General features: G+C 44.0%; 1 protein-coding gene across 1 annotated transcript; it reads right to left on the bottom strand.

Moving 5' to 3' along the window:
* Positions 1-18730: 18730 nt before the first annotated feature.
* Positions 18731-20241, bottom strand: cenpx (centromere protein X). The gene is made up of 5 exons (XM_031868022.1): positions 20189-20241; positions 19716-19767; positions 19583-19636; positions 19402-19490; positions 18731-18891 (listed from the first exon to the last, which is right to left on the bottom strand). Exons 1-5 carry the CDS (start codon positions 20222-20224, stop codon positions 18877-18879), a joined length of 246 nt encoding a protein of 81 aa, XP_031723882.1. The 5' UTR covers positions 20225-20241; the 3' UTR covers positions 18731-18876.
* Between the last annotated feature and the right edge of the window lie 379 nt (positions 20242-20620).

Below are 20620 nucleotides of genomic sequence, written 5' to 3'. Positions count from 1 at the left end.
TTGACCAAGTTTGGAGCCACATTTAATGTTCTGAAGAAGATTCAGTGCAGTCTACTAGATCCTCTGTGTCAGTGTATGTGTTCGTTTTCTTTGCTTGTGTGTGTGTGTGTGTGTGTGTGTGTGTGTGTGTGTGTGTGTGTGTGCAATGGTGTGTGGGCTGGGGGCTTATTACTGCTTCTTGTTGGTTGCGGCGCAGTCCTGTCTGTACTGTGGGACATCTGTGGGTTGCGTGATGGGCTTTGTGGCTTTGTTAGTAGAGTTAAACAGGCACAGTCACGAGCTCTACCAGACGCCATGGGCACAAGTGGCCTTCTCTCTTTGAGGCTTCGTACACATGCACATATGCCGACATACTACAACATGAAAACACAAGATGACACTGATACACAAACATGGAGCACATTCAGTTATGACAACAGGCATATATCCTGACAAGTGTTTAGGAATACTTAATGTCACGGAAAATGTTTCAATAGCGAATCTGTAACATCGAAGTTCCCTCTCTCCTGCCAAAGCTGGCCAAATCTCAAAAAGCTGTGAATGAGTTGTCCTGCAGCTGCCAGAATGTTTTTGGTCTTTATTGGCTTACCAGCACATGTTTGATACATCCCAACCACACCGGCACCCAACATCCATTTATCAGTGATGTGTGCGGCCTGCACAGTCTTTGAAAGCCTTTACACATAAGCCAAAATCCTAGTTTTATTCCTAATGTGTTTCTATCCATTGCTTTAATAGCTGCCTTTTTATGGTTATTGATTTATTTAATTTGAGGAGCGACTGGGTGTCTGTGTGTGTCAGCGTTTTATGTCCCCCTTGCCCATTTGTCAAAAAGCGAGCCATAAACCTCCCTGGAGGTTGAGAACAGAACATCCATTACAACTACCGACCGTTTCGTTCAAAGCGACACAAGATCCTCCATGAGATGTGTAATTTGGTAGAAGATGAAGTGATGTTGGCTGGTAAATGTTGTGCATCGGAGTGGTCACTGCACAGCTCGCTCTTATTCTAGCTGAAACGTTCTCCCTTCTCATGTCAGACCCTGATAGATTTTAAATGATTTTAAGGGCAGAGGAGGATAATGAAGACCAGAGTGTAAACGGGCCAGTGATGTTAAAAAGAGAGGAAAAACTTGGGGAGATCAAACAGCCAGTATATTGACTTTGATGTTTGTCTCTTTCGTTCTGAGTCGCGGTGGTTTCAGACGTTTTATTAGTCTTCCACCGAGACGCTTCATCTCTTCCTTCCACCTATTTTTCACACGCAAATTTTAAGTTTTACATGGGACAAAATGGCGGTGACTTTCTATAAGTTTTGCCCAGTGCAAAACTCTCAGATGAAAGCATAAAGCGTCCTTTTTCCACAACTCATGTACGTTTTGGTAAATATTTTGTTATAGCATCAATAACATTACCTCAAAAGAATCCTCATATATCCACCTAATATTGTGTTGTAGCCTTTTGAAAATCCCCCCCCTTTGTGCATAACGAGAAAAGGAAGTGACCCTAATGTGGTGTACTTTCAATGCATCCTCATCGGGATGCTGCTATTGTTCAGCCTTGTTGTTTTCCTTCCAGCTCTGATTTTTATTTAACAGATCAACAGAGCCACACACACTGAGATGCCAGCATGGGAGGCCCGGCTGGCTTGGCAGGCAGGCTCAACTCCATCAGAGCGGTCGGCCTTTTTATGAGATTACATGAAAGCGCGGGAAATAACGACAAGCGTTTGATCATCGGAAAGCAAGCGGATTTACTGCCAAACCCAACACCGTAGCTTAGACCTGGCAGAGCTTCACCTACGCCTGCCTGAGAGGAGGACGAGTGAAACAACACACCTCTCTCCCCTTTCCCGTGGTTTACTGTGATGGCTTCAGGTAGAGGTTTGGTGCCAGGCCTCCTGCTTCGCCTCTACTGGGTTGAACAAATGAGCTAATGTAGAGGAAATCTTAATCTTGTATCAGACCGCCCCGCTCAATAGAAAGGAATTAAGAGAATTCTTCTCAAACAAAATGGAAACGTCTGGTTTTCATTTCTGGGCATTATGTCATGGAATCACATTCCACTTTTGAAGTTGTTTCACCTGAGTGTGGTGGTTTTATTTACCACATGTTTGTGTTGATGAAATAGTTGATTGTGTTGCTTGTGTTGGCAGTTAGAAACTTGGAGCGGTTTGTAAAGAATCCCCTGGCTAATTCTCAACACCAGTTGTAGCTGCTTGAGAGCACAGACGTTTTACAGATGGACGAAAAGGAGTAAACATGGCGTTATACTGACAGGTAACTAGTCCATTGAACAGTTTTGGCGATTCGCATCTTGCGTTAGGACACACATTGGGGAAATGAAATTCCTGTGAGGTTTATGCTGCAATTCATTTCTGCGGTTTTACTGTTGGTCCGCACCAGGGTTCGATTGACAGCTATCACACCAAGCGTAAAGGAACCGGACTATCTGACGAACCACTGACGAAGGATCAAACAGGTTAGGTGTGAAAGCGACCCGAGTCAACAAAAGAAATCAAATCAGTAAAATCTTCATTCACACCAAAATGCTGTTTCTGAATACGTCCTCTCTGAGTACAGAGACTATACTATTAATGGCTGAGTCAATGTCAAGGCCACGAGGAAAGGCAACTAAACTGTATTGGCATACTGGGATGCTAGATTTGACCATTTAGGATGAACGTATTTGCTTCACAGTGGGTTACTTTAACGCCTAATATGCTACAAAAGCAAAAGCTGTGAGTTTGTTTGATTATTTTATCCAACATTCTTAAATCTGAATGTGGATTGCTGATTGACTGTAAAAATGTGCCTAAAATCAACACACTAACCGGGGTTTTAAATATGTCTGCTCCCATGCTCGTCCAACAGATAGGCCTTTGATGAGCGAATGCCTGACAGAGATGGAGACAGACGAGGAAAGACAGAGACCCGCGAGAAACCACAGTAGTCAATGGCATGCTTTACAAGAGACAAAACATTGAACAAAAGAAAAAATAGGATAAAGGAAGTATTTGCTTCAAAGGTCTTACTGTAAGTGTAATTTTCAAAAGGGCTGGGTTGCCCCCGTTCTGTAATTAAGTTATTCACATTGGGTTTGTCTGGAATTAAAATCACTATTGCCACTTTTCAACATGGATGTTTTTATATGTCTATGTTTGTCTGTGGTGAAGGATGAAAGGGAGATGCCTTCCCCGGTCTCCTGAAAAGTCTTTACACCAGTGGAAAGTAGACGAGGAAGACACTCTGCAGTGTTTGAACTTGTGTCTCGTGCCTTCCTCATCTTCATCCTGTCAACAGAGGTGGTTTCATTTTTATTGTGTGCCTGACACTATGATGCTTTTGTTTTCTGTCCATAAACTCTGCCCAGATGACTGTAGATGATCCCAACAGCAGGACAGTGTCAGTAGTGTCTCCTCTTGATGAGAGAGGGGTTCATTTATCTCGTCAGACACTTACGGACCCTTACAAAGTCCTATCTGATCCATTTCAGTTTCTTTGATTTATTCTATAATCATCAGCAACTTTCTACACGTCTCCTCCGCGGGCTCTTCTACCGTCTCAAGTTTGACATTGGTGCAATGCAAACTGGACCGACAACTTTTTTGCTAGTGTCCTAAAAAGTGAAAATCTGATGACAGTAGTTGAGACCAGTGGACTGCAAAGCATTATCTGTGGTTCCGTGGTTTCTTCCTCAAAGTAAAGCTCCGGGGCAGCTCTCAGAGTTCAATCACAACCCCGGCTCTGCTTCCAAGACTATACTCTCGAAATGACAATGACACACTGACATCAGATGCGGGTGTTTTGCTAAAATAAAATTAAAAAAACGAGACAGAAAAATAACAATGACACAATAAGATGCTGCTGATTTTCCTGGAACCTCTGATTCATCGGAGCCTATGAATTGAAGCTGCTTTGCTTTCTTAAGTTTTTTTTGGTGCGCCAGACATTATGTCTTCCTGATGAAGGATAGCATTCTTCAAAGGAAATCAGTAGTTTGAAATTACAGCAGAGGACACCCAGTTCTCTTTGAACCCATGACATCTCTATGGATGACTTGTGGTCCTTTAATTAGCCAGGATTGAAGAAATTGGGTGGGGTCTGTCTACCATGTACCCACCACCTACCACAGGCACCTCCACCCAACACCCCAGACTAAGAAGAAAATGTATTCTTGATGCACAAACATTTTCTTCTCATCTGACCCCAAAACATAAGCTTGAAGTCATCCCTTTTTTTTCCCCTCTTGGAAAATATCTCCTCATTCAGACAGCCATATTGGTCGGCCTCTGATGAAAAACCTCACCAACAATCCCCACCAGCATCCCGAAGGCTATCGACCGAGCCTCCCCCCCCTGTCTTTCGCAGGACTTTTCTGTCAGTCAAAGCCCCGAGATGAACCACAAGCCTCAACCAGAGTCTGTGGTGGTGGTGTCTGTAAACTTCATGTGGTGCAGCCATTCACGTATCCCTCCACCCCTCTCTGTCTCCGGACCCAACGGTCCAGGCGGCGCAGTGCAGCCATCACATGCTTGTCTAAGCTCTGCCAGCTTTGTTTACGGCTCTCCCTACCAGCTACGGCAGTCGAGAGGTCTGTCAGAGAGAGACAAGAGCTAAATATAGACCGGGCCTGTCATTATCAGGATCATTTGAGAGTAAAGCTGTTCTCATTATGCGATAAGCTAGTAACCTAAACAATGACATACAGTACATTGTGGGAGCATGACCTAACTATAGCATAGAATTAAATATCTCTGGTGTGCTTTGAAATAAAAAGTGCCGACGTTTGTTCTTGAGATGTTTCCATCCGTCAACCAATGCAAGTCGATGCCATTCACAAGAAAGGGCCACATCTTTCAAAAGTGTTGGGACAAAAACAAAAACCTCTGCCCTTCTTCTTGCTGCTTCCTGTATTAGCTGAGCTATGGAGGTCTTGGTGAAAAACAGAGCATGTGGCCAGTCTCAAGTTTCTCTCTACTCTCTGTGGGTGGTCCCATGGGGGGCTGTTTGATTATTCTGGTATAATCTTTTGATTACAATTCAATATATCCCTCTTAAGAGAGCGAGAACCAATGGAATTTCCTTTTTTTCTCTCTCCTGTGTGAACGTGAAGTGATTACATGAGCAAAAGCAGGCACCTTCTCTCTGTCCTATACCTTGAAGTCAAAGAAGAGTTTGGCATTCGATTTGTCAATTTACAAGTTTTGGTTTCACGTCTCCAGTGGATCTATCGGCAAATCGGTTGTATTTTATAATGCTTTTCAAATGTCTGGGAATAGAAATATGAAAATAAAAAAGAAATTGTTTCCATGTAAGCATACTTGGCAAGATTTTGTCTTTCAACATTTCGTTTGACGTGTGCGTCAGAGAACAGTTTGGACATTCAAAGAAGAAGTGATTTAGAAAAGAAACACGACAACGGAGCTTTGGAAATAGATTTATGAAACGCCACGATATACGCAAGTGTTTGGTGTGGATGACGCAATTATCTACCGGAGGAGGAAAATATATTGGAGGGGTGCGTATGTATCATTCTTGTGGACTGATTCAGCCAAGTCGCTGCACCCTAGATCAGTAGCGGAGAGGACTTTTACAAATTGGAGTGCTGCCCTTGGTATTACCTATGAGACATATCTGAAAGTTTCCTGTCTCTATACCGTCTAAGTTCCTCTCGATGTGTTGTGGTTGAAAAGGTGCACCTGTCTGTGCAAAGCCTGATAGGAATTTTGTTTTTCAACTCGAGGATAGGGCTGCAATTCCTCGGGGATATCAACATGCAAGGGTGCAATTGAGAAAGTATCTGCATGCCCCCCCCCCCCTGTTTTCAAACCATTTCCATTCTTTCCTCCACCCTCCTCACTGTCCCTTTTGCTTTCTGTGCCCATAAAGGGACAATGGATTAGCCTCCCCCATTTCCATGTGACCTCATCTGTGTTTGATTTTTCTGCCTACTTGTAATTGGCCATGGGGTTAACATTGAGTCCTTTGATCAGTCCTGCCAGGAATTGGACTTGTTTATCTTGTTTATCTGATGATGGCCCCTTAATCGGGGGCATACATTTGGCGGGGGCATGCCTTGATGTGGGCCTTGATAGCTGCAGGACACAGAGAGAAGAGAGGACCAGGACCCTGTAATGGTCGGAGGTGAAGGAAAGACGATTACAGATGTGGCTCCAGGGATTCTGAACCTTGTCTCTCTGTCTGCCTCTTTCCTCCAAAACTTATCTGACCCCATACAGATGGCTCCTCATCATCATCATAATCATCATCATCAACCTAAACGGGTCCTCTCTGATATTGACAGTTATTAATCCACACGCTGACGCCTTTTCTAGGCAGCCTAAGTGCAGGAAGTAGCACGTAATCAGCAAACATCTCAAATGAGATGTTGCCCCGCTGACGGAGATGCAAGGAAACGGTGCGCGTAGACAGCCAGGCCCCATCCCATCACTTGCCTGGCTCGACCTCATACCCCACGAAATGAAAGCTTTCCTCTCCTGCACCACAGCTGGACTCCAGGGAGCCTGCAAAGGGCCTGTTTATTTGTGCAACAATGTAATCAGGGGGTCTGTCGTTACAAGACCTAGCCTTTGCACCTTCTCTCTCCTCACAAGGCCCATCTTTTCTTCTGTTCCCATCAGCTCCCCTCCCCTCCTTTTACCGTCTCTCTTTCACCACCCTCAATCTTTTTCTTTGAGCCTCATCATTATCCAAATCCTTTCGCTGACCCTTGTTGACCTAGGATTTGTTTGATGTGGCACTGGCAAGGACGGGAGATGAAATAAAGTAGAAAGTTTATTGTTTAAAGGGGAGATTTCCATGATTAGGGCTTTAGAAACAAACCGTCCATCTCTTTACCTCAGAGATTGCCAAGTCTTGTGTGTTTCTGTGTGTGTGTGACAGCAGGAGAGAGACGTCTTGAGACGTCCATGTGTTAATCTACCAGCACGCCCATTGATGTTGGTCGACACATGCACACTCTCTCCTGTTCCAGTCAAAGGGGAAAAAAGTGTGTAGAGCGGTAACATGCTAATAATTTAGTCTGTTATGTTGTGGTTTGAATCATGACATTCCTGCAGTTAAAAGCCAAGCGTAAGTAAACAAGCTCACACATGTGGCCACAATATTGCTGTTCTTCTGTCCAGAGAAGTTCTCTCTGTGGGAAAAGGGGGTGTTATCCATCCTTTTCATTCAGCGTTTCCCGCTGACACATGACAGAACCCCCGAGAGGCTTGAGAGGTTTTGTCCAAATGTATAGAAAAGCTACGCCAAACAAATGACTGAAGAACATCTCTATTAAAATGTCACATTCACATTCATATTGCGTGCAAAATAGTGTTATTTTATCATTTTCTAGTAGCATTACAAAAGCCTTTATAAAATCAACAGCAAGTGTCTGATGATTGAACTTCATGGGTTTCATTCTCCATTCTCCAATAGTTTATAGTAGTACATCTGACATAACTTACGTGGCCCATTTGTTATAACGTTTACCGTTTATGGAGAGTAAATTATAGTTTAACAGTGAACTCTGAGAAAGTAGATGTAATCCTTCAAATTCCCTGCATGTTTGCTTCTTCACGACCTGAATTAAAGTCTGCAGCTCATCCTGCTCTCTTACTCATAAGGACTTCAAAGTTCCTTTGCGGATCTATGATGTCTCTCGTTTCCCGGTTAGTCTCAAGAGACAGACAGGCGGGTGAGTTTGGGCTGGTCCGCCTTCTGAACAACAGCATCTCCAGTCTGCATCGCTCCGCACAGAAGAAGTATCTTGTTTTTCAACTGGTGGTTTTCTTAAGCCACAATGTTTGATGTGGGTTTTCCTTAATCACACAACATGCTCTCTAAACATGAACTACATTCATTTTTGCTTCGCGACTTCTGGACTCTCTCACCCCCCCCTGGTTCGTTGCTGCTTTTGTTGAGTTATTGTGCCAGTAGAGAGACAAGAGGAAGACAGTGGCCTTGATGTCAATGAAGTGATTTTGATCTGGCCAATCCAGCAATTAGGCTACTGAGGGAAGAGTGAACCTCTAATCCTGGATGGGACACATGTGTTCTTTGTAGTCCTAATGTCTCTCTTCCTCCTCTGTCCACATCACTATCTGATGGGACACAGAGTGAGTATTAAACCGATGCCTCAGATGGAAGCCTACCATTAAGATGGAGATGCTGTGCTCTTTGAGGCTGAGGACTTTTAATTACAAGCTGTGGGCCCGATGTAGCTGTGTTTCCTCCGTTCATGCTGAATAGAGGGTTTGCTCTGTGCTGGCTGGAGACCTGGTGCCAGGCTCTGGAGTCAGCGTGTCACTGGCGGATACTTTGTGGGTACGAGACAAGGCATGCCGCCACGCCAAGCGTGACTCTGCAGGAGTCCCACATGCGGGCAGAGATAAAAAAAAAAAAAGGCTTTTATCTCCCCTTCCCACCGACCCCTTCCTCTCATGCCTCTGACTGGCAGGGCAGTAGGTTGAGGATAGAACTAGAATAACCAGACCGGTTGTTAACACATCAGCCGTTGTTGAGGCTTTCAAGGGCATCCAGGGAGATCAAAGTAAAGCATTCAGTCCAAAAGCATGTCATTGTCTCGCACAACAATCCATCAAGCGTGCAGTCAGTGAATGAGGAAGTGGTCATGAGCGGCAATGGAAGGCCTTTCACTGTCCCCTAATGGGCTTTGATGATCCAGCACAAAGAACGTGTCATAATGGTCTCATACAAAGTCTTTTTTTTTCATTTGTTTATTGTTGTCATTAAACCGAGTATGACCCAACCCACACCTTTGTGTATTCAGTAAATGATGATTAATGTCTTACAAATGACTGCTACTGAGAAAGTTATGGTGTGTTTCTTTCTCTTATTTCTTATTTCTTTATTTCCTCCTGTACGAAGCAGCTCCTTTTCCTTCCCTCTCTGGGGGGGCTGTCGCGAATATCTTTCATCCCCTGTGGGACTTCTTTATTTTTCAGTTTTGTTTTTCAGGCACTCTGCATTTACACCCAGCAGCCCTTTGATGTTGTTGCCTGGGTGCTGGTGGACAAAAGAGCCTCCATCAGCTGGATTTAAGGATGAGGTGGTGGGGGGTCAGAGGGGGGTAGCGGGATGAATAAAGAATCAAAGTAACTGGAATGGGTTTTGGAGGCGGAGGACTCCATGTGAGACTGTGAACCATGTACCCCCTCTTAAAAATGAAGCCAGGAGTTCACAGTTGTCATTGCATTTCGTTTTTGGCTCCGTTCCCCTTTGTGCTCGTCTCCACATGTCTATTTGTGGCCATGCTTGTTCAGTGCCTTTGTTGGCACTGTATGTTCTCAGTGTTTGAGTCAACCAATGGGTGAAAAAAAAGGCCCATATTTGACTCTTTGCAGTCAGGTGATGTGAACAACCACCAGCTGCTGTTGCACCTAGTAAAAGCTTCTTCGTATCACCGGCACTGCCGGGCCTTTTCAGCGACCTGCAGCACCTTGCTCTGTGGCACTGTGGTTATAACCTCTTCCACTCGGTGCTTTCTGCCCACCTAGCCATGCACAGCGAGGGCTACTGATGCAACTGCAGCCCATCACACCCCAACAGTGGGGGAGAGACAGTCTGTGCTCCCTCAGCCCATCAAATCCCCGCAGGACCACTCTGGTCCACTGGAGGTGAATTCAGCCAGCAGCCTTTGGTGGAGCCGACACAGCAGCCCTCTTTCACCGAGGGCCTCGTTAAACCTGACAACATCCCCTCAGCCTGGGCTTTATTGTTCAGCCAGCTCAATGCTAAATGGCAATTAAAGGCATCACCAAGGTGTAGGTATTAATGCCTTTGAGGAGCACAAAGGCTTTGTAAGATAAGAATAACAGCTAAACAGTAATTGAAAGTTTTCTTTGCCATTGGAGGAAAGATACACTTTGTGTAAGCCGTCACCCTGCGTAACCTTTTTATTCAGCCTTTCAACATGCAAAATAACAGTGTGTCTGTAATCAATCTTATTTTTATGTGAAAACAATGCAGCAAGAGCTGAAAGGTTGTGATGAAATCACAGAGATTTATTGCCTGAATCTGCAGCTTGGCTTCGTGGAGCTTTACATACTTACATATTTAGCTGTTTGGGCTGTTGTTTTACTGTTTTTGTTTTCACCGCTCAACGGACACGTCTTGCTCAACACCAAACATTAGACAGACACAGTGAGCGAGTAGCTGGAGCACCAAGCAGCTGAAGAGCCAGATATTTTTTACTCTCTGGAGTTGGTAGAGAGCAAAAGCAGAGCGAAATAAGAGTGAATATTGGATCATTTTAAAGTCTTGACATTATCAAGGGATGTTCTCAGGAATCACAGTAGACTTGTTTGTGATCCTATAAACGCTTTAATTGAGAAATCCAACGACAACAAAGAGCTTCACCTGCTGGACCTCCACGTTCATGTCTTGGACAGTTTTAGTTGTTTGCAAGGTGGAAAATTCAGGTAATGCAGTCAAACTGATCCGAGCAGTTGTGTTTGCCAGGTTGTTTCCCACTATAATTAGCAGATCAAAGCACAATGTTCTGAACGTCATCAGAGTCTGTTTAGATGCCGAGTCTGCCAGGCCCGCTGCTCTATGGATCACTCGTGGACATACATCTTCACTTTCTATTTATTTGCTTGTGTGCAGTCACGAAACAAGCAGAGGGTAAGGAGCATGGGCTCCACATGCCGGAGGGGCTCTGCTATGTAAACCGCCAGACCCGTGTTGGCAAACGGATCCAATTGGGAATAGTCATAGCACAGATGAATGAAGACAGTGTAAACAGTCTGTGAACCATCAATATGTATACTTCATCGCGGTGGAGGGATGCAACTGTAACATCTGTCCCGCCAGCTCCACTGGAGAGCGATTAGGCCTTATTTACAGGCAGCACAGGAAACAGACCCACGGCTTGTCCTATTGTGGACAGGTTTGACACAGCTGGTTTGAGAGGACAAGATTTCTAGGAAAGACAAGGCACTGGCTGCCTGTACAGTATTTGGTAGTCGCATAGTGTGCTGTCAAAGCGTACTCCTCTGTGAATCCTGTCCAGCAGATTTTATCGCCAGTTTTTGATTCAGAGAAAGTGCAGAAACCGAAGAGAGTTCGCTAAGATTTCACTCACTCTCTCAAGACTTCAAACACACAGTGAAATAACAGAAGGAAGTCTGCCAATCCAACATGGCTATGTTTGTCTATCTCTATCATTACCACATTTTGAGGTTTTTGCATTTCAAAAATCATGTCTGCAGCCATATAAGATAGACTTAAATAGTTTACTCAGCTGTGGATGAACAAGCTCTGCTTCCCCTCCCAGCGTCTGAGGTGTAATGAAGAATAAAGTTGCTGCTGATGGCCGTGTGTTCTTACGTCGTTGCTGAGCATCTGACCTTCCCTTTCATATTGTGACAATATTTCTTCAACAAAGAAAGATGAAAGAAGGAGATAGGGCCGCGGTCAGCAAATACAAGGTTTCATAACCTCAAAAGCACAGTGCATGTTACCTTCTGTCCTTTCTGTGCTTTCTCCACCTGGGTCAGCAGCTCGACACCCTGGGATACCCATTCATAAAATTGCCTGTGTGTGTAAACTTTTCCCATGACCTCAGCGTGACGGAAATGTATCTCCTACTGGGCCTGAAACACCTCTCTTTGACACGAAATTGGTATTTGATTCATCGGTTCCTCACAAGAGCGTTTTTAACACACAATGCACACTTTGAATATTGCTAATAATTAGAAAAAATAACATTATCAGAGAATTCATTTATATGTGTTCATTTTTATACATTCTGGTTTTGAGTCACAGGGTTTAAATTATGTCTTTGATGGGTGATTAAGATCGCTCAATCAGTCAATAATAACGAGCAGCCCTATTGTTTTTGGACAAACATGCATTCCACAGATGATTGAGTAAAAGCATATCTTCATATCTCAGTTTTTGCTCAGTGAATTGTTTCTTTTGTAGTTGATACATTTCATATCATCGCTCAGAACCATGTCTCTGTTGGATGTTTTTTTTTTTCCCTTTTGGACAGGTCTTCATCCAGACCAGAAAATAGAAACCAGCAGCTCACTTTCGAAACCTTAATCGAAAGCACATTTCAGTAGAATTGTCACTCCTGCCGCTGCTATGCATTTCAGTTCGGTTTTTTTATTCAGCTGCCAAACGGGAGGGACTGTGGATTATACGGTGTAGTTATGTGGTTACATCTATACAGTGATGATATGATCTGGAACACCTCTTACACTGAAATTGCTTGTTTTGGTCTTTGTAAATGTATGTCTGAGTTGGTCAGACATGAGTTGTTGGTCTTACAATTGTAAGACAACTAAAAGTCCCCACTCCCACCTATAGCTCCACAGCTCAGTGATCCTGGTTTCGGTGCCAGGGGTGGCAGCTCCCTGGTGCTATTAGTTAGCAGGATCAGTGCTGGATGGGAGGAAATGGAAGAGGAACCGGGGGACACCTGGCCTTTTCTCTTTGGGCGCTCAGACATGTCTCCTGACAGGATGCAGGATATTGCCCTCCCACTGATGAAGCTCCTCAGCCAGTGTAGTGTATCGATGTAACATCTAACTGCACCACTGGGATATCTGGTGGCGGTAGATGGTCCTGCTTCCACCCTGTGAGTCATTCTGATGCTCTTATATGTGACAGAAAGTCAGCCCAAAATTAGGCACCCACCCTGCTGAAATGTAGCACCCTAAAAAGACTGATTTATTTAGACCATACTGAGAAACATGGAGCACTGTTGAAAACTTTGCTCTTTTGTTGGATAATATCACCATATTAAGACTGACTGAAAACCTTTCGATGGAGTGCGAGACGATGAAAAAAAATTAGAAAAGGTGAGAGAAAGGAGATTAACTGTTTAGCCAACAGTCCTTCAGCCAGACAGCATAAAAGCCTCTGCACATTAAGTCAAAGGAGTATCTCTCTTTTCTCTGCCTGCTACATCTCTCTCAGTCTCTGTCTCGGTGTGTTTCATCGCAGGGTGAGTGATTGAGTGGTTTAAGAAAATACCAGTGTTTTGTTTTATGTACAGAAAAGTAAGAGCGCCAGCGGGCCCTTTGAAGCCGTTTCAAATTTATTGTTGTTTTTCTAGGAAAAGCGTTTTTTAAATTACAGCTCATTGTGAGTGGATCTGCTCCTTTGCTGTTTTTGGAAAAGGGGGTTACATTTTACGTCTGGAAACAAGTATCGCCCTCTCCTCTCCGTCGGGAAAAAAAGGTAGAACATTTAAGGGAGAGTTTGTGCAATGTGTTGTGTCTTGAAAGGTCAGCGATCATCTTGTGTTGGCACCCGCTTCTTCTGTATTTGATGATTAGAAATTCTCACAAAGAGCAAAAATCAAACCATGTGATTCTCGGACGTATTTCGGAGTCAACTGTCCCCTACAGCAGTAGCAATACATCATCCAAGCTCCACTTGTGTGATGTGAAACTGCATTAACTCTGTCCCCTTCTTGTTCCTCCAGGCCAGCGTGTTTCCAGCAGCTCTGGTTTATTTCCAGTTTGATGTCGAGACAAGCTGGTAAATCACCTCCAATGGTCGCCCTGTTTTCATGCCAGAGAAACAAAAAGAGCACGAATTGGCTCTTCCAGAAAAAGAGACACCTTGCAGCGGAGCACCCTGCTGTGTCTCCCATTGACCCTGACGTTTCACCTTCCCTCCAGCAATACATGTGCAAAAACAGGTGCACCTTCAAAGTCTGAGGGTAAGCAGGAGCATTGGAGCAACTTGTTTTATATTTTGAAATGAAACATTCATGTCAAAGATCAAATCATTTTTTTAAGTGCAGACCTTGAAATTTGAAAGGTTGTGGTTCAGGATTTGTTTGAAGAAACCGATGCCAAATAAATTGTGATAGTGAACTGCTACAGATCTTACACATTTCAAGCAGATTTTCTGAGATTAGAGGGCCAGAAAGACTATATCTGATTTGATCAATAATGTTTACTGTCCTCCTGCATTACATTATCAAAGCCACTAGATCAGGTTTGGGGTAGTCTATGGGTTAGGGTTATGTTTACCAATGTTTACCAGGCTCAACATCTGAGATTAGTATGTCAACATGCTAAATAGCTGAGGCTGAGGGGATTGTCATTAGTTTTGCAGGTTTCTAGTCATAAACCAAAGTATTGGACACATTTTTGATCTGGTGAAAGTGTGAGATGAAAGTTCAAGAATTAATTCCAACATGAAAGTTCTCAAAACCACAGGAGAAATCGGGGGATCAACCAAAATTGGTTGGAATCATCCACTCAAAAACATGAATATTTGCACCAAATGTCATGTCAATCCATCCGTTAGTTGGTAAAATATTTCATCCTGGATCAAAGTGGTGGACCGACCAAGTAGAGTGATGAGTCCCATACCTGTACCAAAGGGTGAGGCAATCCTTTTGCTTTGAACCTGTATCACAAGGGATTACCATTCAAGTTTGCACAACACAGCAGACAGGAAGCTGTTAAAGACGAGGACCAACACTGCATCCTGACCTCTGACCCTAACATCCTGACCTCTCCTGCAATCTGACATGATCCCTTGTCTACATGAAAGCTGTCCCGTTGACTCACCAGGGCTAATTTCGAGTTCCGGTGCCCCCCGACCACTGTGAGGACAGACAGTCAACATGCTGGCCTCTGGACTTGTGGAGGGAATTTGGAAGCCAGACTTGTTTTGAGCCAGTACCCTTAACTCTTGTTTACACAAGCCTCCATCAGGCTTGAGATTTGTTTTATCCACATACGCTGAGAGAGACAATCTGATGCAAAGCCGTGCTGATGCTTAAAAACTCTAACTGATGGTCACACATCGCCCCAGACTTTACATCAAAGTCAAGCAACAGTTTGCCCCGTTCACCACTTTTGTCCAAACAATATGCGCGGTGTTATTGCAGTTAATATTAGCCCGTTGCAGAGGGTTTCACGTGTCATCTGATTAAGTCCTTTAACAAGTCTAACAAAGGCCAACCTCACACTGTGCCGCCTGCCACCAGCTGAAGAGATTTCGGTCATTACTTGCTCCCTTTTTAAATATCATCAAACATCGGCCCTTTCATCATTGCGAGTGCGTGACCTTCAAGTTCACGGCTTCTCTAAGCGTGACTGACAGATCTTGCGAGGGTCAGAGCTTGACTAATTTTATACCACTGCTTTTGATGGGACCTAAAAATAGAGTGCTCTGCTGACCTCTGGTCCAGTTGGGTCTCTGCGGCTTATTTGAGGTCCACCGCCCCCCACCCGCTACACACACACACGGCGCTTTTGACGTCACCTCAACCGAATTGCTTCTTTATTTTTAGACGCTCCCAAAAATAATTGAATGGCCTTGTTTCGTTGAGTTTGTGCGGTGTTATGTAAGGGGATTACTCTGTTGTTATTGCCTATGCCCTGACCATGTGGGCCACCACACAGAGCATGGAGGTGGAGACAGAGAGTAGAGGGGACTTGGGGTGGAAGAGGAGGGTAATGCAGTTAAGGTAGTACAGGGCTCCAGAAATAACCCAGCTGCGGGCCTAATTGTACATCTCTCTTGCTCCCTTTTCCCTCTTCAGCTGCATGCGAAGGTCTTTGACCTTATCATCCACCTCAATGGTTCCGGAAGAATCCCTTCCGCCCCCTGCGGCTACCAAAGCCCCGGCCGATACACAGAGCACAGCAGCAGACCATCTCCAACCTAAGACTAACAGCCAAGCGCCACAATCAGTTAAGAGTGATCCCAGCAGAGCACCCAAGTGGCTCAAACTTCCAGGTATGTTCTAATCATCCCCGGCGTGGGCCCCGTGGCTCCTTAACAAAGCTTAGCTCAGGACCCCAGGACCCTCAGAGAGGCCCGGGGCCTCCAGGAAACCTGCATGTCACAGCAGTATACACAGTCAACAGAGATGCCGCCTCTGTATTTGCATTCTCTCAACACATGCAAACTTTCTGTAAAAAGCATGTGCGCACCAAACGGCCGCCGATGTTTTGTTTGTGTTTTCCTTTTTTGACAGCGATGTAAATGTTTGTAACTTTTCATGTGTGCGTGAGTTGCGTGTGGAGCATCTAAGAGGAATGCACTCGCTCTGTGTCCCCTGCAGCATTCCTTCATGGTTAGACAGCTCCATGCCCATAAGGGGGCCACAAGGGCCTCTTGTCTCCTCGGCACTAATGCATCACAGCCCCAGATCAAGCACAACATGCATGCAAGCACATACATGCACACAAACATCTGAGAGCAGATGCATGCCATCACATATTTATTACATAAGAACTCACAAACATGTGTAGTTGAAATGTTGGGGGTAAAAAATGGCACGAATGGCAGATGACACCTGTAGCTTTTTGTCGGTTAAGATTTCCCATCGTCTGCGGTCTTTGCAAGAATTTAAATTTTTGTCTTTTTGTCTTTCCCAGACTTCATACCGTCAACCAAATGTTTTAACCAGATTCAAAAGAGTACAAGGCCCGTCAGATAAATAGAGCAAGGACTTAGTAGTAGCATTACTGATGAAAATGATGAATATACAGTAAATGTTTTATGTACACATTCACTGTAAGAGCGAATGTTTAATGTGCTATATGAGCTCACAAACTTTGATGTAGCTCATACACTTCAGACTGCCTGCTTGAATGTTGTTACTGCCATCTCAGAAAATCCAGCCGTCGGGGAAATGGGTGTATTATGATCACTTGTCCTAGAAGGGACTCTAGTTTGGGCCCGAGAAGAAAGGAGCTGCGAGATGACAGAAAGTTGGAAAGAGTCAAGAAGCTGTGTCATTCTAAAAACAACCACAGACCAGTGAGTCGGGAATTAAGGAGTGAAATCTGACATAATCGTAACAGACCTTCACAGGGACTCTTAAGACCGATGCGGGCGACTCCACCCCTGACGATCATCACACTAAACCAGGATTACAGTTACCACACAGCCTTACCAGACTTTGGTACAGCTTCCTTTTGTATTTGTATTAAAAAATGGAAAGTAAAACCTATAGAGGACAGGTCATCCCAGAATGTATACATGAAGGATACTTTATTCGAAAGAATCCTCCGGACATTTACAAGTGCATCTATATAAAATCAGTATGGATGTTGATGGCTACAATCAAGGCAGATATCTTCAAGCGATGAGGGCCTATAGTGCAGCGCTGTCCAAAGACCAGCCAAAAGGCTGGAGACGGATCAGTCTGTTTCTCCTGGGAAAAGCTTCTCACTCCAGAGCTTCTCCAAAGATGTCTGGACTGGCTGTCGACACTCCCTGCCTTTAATGTATGATCAAGAAAAGCTTTAACTCATTACTCTCTTCAACGCCCCTTCCCATTCTTGTCCTAACTGCTTTCGCATGTTTAATAATACTGCCTTCAGATGTAATTTGTTCCACTAAGATGCATAAGGAGAAAGATTGTACAGTAGTGCGCCACTTCACCAGGACGGAGACCTTCCGGACCACTCAGATTGTGGAAAAGAAGAGAAAGATGGGGGATCCAACAGAATAATTGTTTTTATTTCATCTGCAAGGATTGACAGCTGGAGATCCATTTCATCTCTAATAAATCCCCAGAAAGCCTATATACAGTCCATGTAATACACCTTTTTTTTCATTTGTTTTTTACAGTGTTAATAAATAAAGATGTATTGTACTTTTTCAGCAAGATTATTTGCCGTCACAATGAAATAATTTCATTTGAGTGAGCAGGCGTCAAAGCGGTAGATCTGCAGTTTGCTGTACTTCTCAAAACAAGAGGGCAAGACTTGTTGCTGTGAATAAGTGTAATCATTAACCTGCTCCTCATGGCATCATTAAAAAAAAAACCCTTCACTCAACCAAACACGCTCTCCTGAAGGCCTGCTGTGGAAGTTTCTCCTGTGAAACACAAATCCAGTCTGGGTCCGATACTAAAAGGGTGCCGGGTCAAACTCCAGGTGCTGGTGTCCTTGAGCACCTCTGTGAGCCTGGACGCTTGAATTTAGCCCCCAAGTTGCTTCCAGCTGTATGTGAGCAGCATTTGTAAGCGCATAGTGAGTCACTCACAAGCCACACAAATAAATAATGTGAGGTGTTGTACAGCTATGCTGACTCATATTGAAGACACGTTGGTCAAATACACCACTGAGTGGAAAAACCATCTGAGGCACTCGGGTTAGAAAACCCCACATTACCCTCTCTCTCTCTCTCGCTCCCTTGTAGGCCTAACTTCCCCGTCTGCTGTGGTGAGAGGAGAGAAAGCACGTCGACTATACTCGCCTCCTTTTGTTTATTTACCTTCAGAATTACACCCTGCTCTTCTTGGACCGTGTTCCAATGTGTTTTGTTATGTTCCCTTTCAAACAGAATATCTATGCGTGTGGTCCCCGGCCATGTTTGGCCAACACGTGCACACGTTCGCGCACGCACACTCCCATTCAACTTTCCCCCCGTGCCAGAGGTCCCCTTTGCCCTTCCCCCCCACCTCTAACTAAACATCGCAGGACAGCAAAAGGGAACTTCAAAGTGGCCGGAGGGGGTACTCCTTTTTTTCCTGGCACTTGTCATCATCTAAGGGACTGGCTGCTCCCCTTATTACTCTAATTGCTTCCAACTGCTCCAGTAGGCTTTGATGAAGGGCACTATGCATGCTGGAAGCACCTGTTGTTGCACAGAGGAGCACAGGTGGGCCTTATCGGTGGTGGGGTGGCGGCGTGCGGACAGTGCAGTCGCTTTCTATTTTTTTTTTTTTTAAATAAAAAAAAATAAAAATCACACAACTCGAATACATACGGGATGAGCTTTTTAATGTTATCGCAGATTTCAGTGACATTGCAACGAAACAGAGAAAAATAAACATGTTGGAATTGAAAATGTGGGATTTGAGCAGCGACACGCCGGCAACACTCTGGCTCCATCTTGTGGCATCACTTGAGCTAGAAGTCCAGCAGCTGCATCGGAAGAGAGAGATGAAAGGCAGCGAGATTAATAATGGAAGCTTTTGATGATGTCTTATATCCAGTTTGTTCTTTATGTTTGACCAGCATTTTATTTAACAAGCAAACTACCGGCAGTTTGAGACGCTCCAGGATGGGATTTCAGGAAAAATGGATTTAACTTGTACACCTGTAGGCACTGAATGCCTCATATACCTGAGTCATGTCAACAATATATAGTAAATATCAACAATATGAAGAATATTGACTAAAATACAAGAATAACGGGGTCAGGGATCAAATGGAAGGCCCTATACTTGTTCTTGTGATTAGCTGTAATACAGGCAGCAGGTACAATAACGTATGTTATGCAGAATTCAGGAGCCAAATAAGAAAAATGGCATATCCTGAAATGCCCTGCTGGTCTGAGGAACAGATATAGATTACACGGGACACTGGAGCAGCCTTATGATCCCTATTGATGGCTCTTGAATGACGTGTTAAAACCTGCTGAGCTAAACGCACCAGCTGAGGCAGAATCTTTTCAAAGTGCTCGATGTCCACTTGGTCGCAGTCCTCCGACTCGGCTTGTTTCTGTGATCTCACAGCGGCTTCTGGAAATGAGAAAACACATTAAAAAAAAGGTTAAAGGCATCTGTGTGCAACTGTCAAAAAAATAAATAAATAAAAAAAGACAACTCCTTACCTTGGACAAATATTTTCAGCAACTCTGTCACGAGGAGCACAGCATCACTGCTTACTGTGACAGAATGAGCCAAATGAAACAGTTTGGAGATGTGACATATATCAACAAATAAATACATATTTATCCAACTCACGTCTGGTTCTGTCCTCCTTGAAGAAACCTGACAACAGTTTGCTGACTGTTTCCTGTGAATGAGGAGAATAGAGACTCTCAATAGGCTTTTCTCGCGTGAATAACATAATCAGTGCATCTTGTAATTTGGTGATGCGTACCAAACTGCCGTTGGAAAAACGTTAATTTAACGGGTGAACGTAACTAACGCTGGTGTTATCCCGGAATAATGAATACAAAGCACTCCTTTTTTTTACCATTATGAACCGTTCCTCCATTCGGCGCACAGATATATGTCAATTTACTGAATAATATCTTCGTGTGACAGTTAATTAAGGAACAACTCATGTACTCCATGAACACGGTTTGGCGTGTATGCGAATAAAATGCAATTCCGCGACAATAGAAGAGGCCATCTTCGTCTTTATTCAACCACATGGGGGAAACCGAGTAAGTATGAACAACCATAACCAAAGCAGCGATGTCTCCTTCTACCTTTTTGAATCCAACTTCCTCGTCTCTCTCCGCCATGTTTTCAACGCTGTGAGGGGATGTTGGCGCTCTGCGTAGCGATTGGTCAATGGTCTCTGACGTCATTCGACCCGCCCCTCAGTATACGGAAAAACAATATTAAGATGTAGCCTAATAATACGAAATACATTTGTTTAGATTTTTTGATTGGTTCATCTCTTTAGCCAGTTATAAATGTCTTATACATTTGTTTTTTGATAAGTATTTTTATTTTTACGTTATATTCACTGATGACATTTGTGATAATACCTCATTTGGTAGTTTATACAGGCTACACACTATTTTTTTTATATTTTCCATTGACCTGTAGTTGATGTTTATGTCAAAGTAAGAAAAGACAAAATTGAGGCTGTCAAAACCATTAGCAGCAATAATGTGAGGCATTTTCAACAATTT

This window comes from Anarrhichthys ocellatus, unplaced genomic scaffold (assembly GCF_004355925.1).
Source record: "Anarrhichthys ocellatus isolate YVR2014 unplaced genomic scaffold, GSC_Weel_1.0 scaffold40, whole genome shotgun sequence".
NCBI lineage: Eukaryota > Metazoa > Chordata > Actinopteri > Perciformes > Anarhichadidae > Anarrhichthys > Anarrhichthys ocellatus.
This window is presented reverse-complemented; position numbering and strand designations above follow the sequence as displayed.

What these genes read in the sequence shown, in the direction of transcription:
- cenpx (XM_031868022.1), bottom strand. Translation starts at nt 20,224, where the DNA reads ATGGCGGAGAGAGACGAGGAAGTTGGATTCAAAAAG. An exon ending in AGGAAGTTGGATTCAAAAAG is followed by an intron (nt 19,768 to 20,188) that starts GTAGAAGGAGAC and finishes CCTCATTCACAG; the next exon opens with GAAACAGTCAGCAAACTGTT. An exon ending in CAAGGAGGACAGAACCAGAC is followed by an intron (nt 19,637 to 19,715) that starts GTGAGTTGGATA and finishes ATTCTGTCACAG; the next exon opens with TAAGCAGTGATGCTGTGCTC.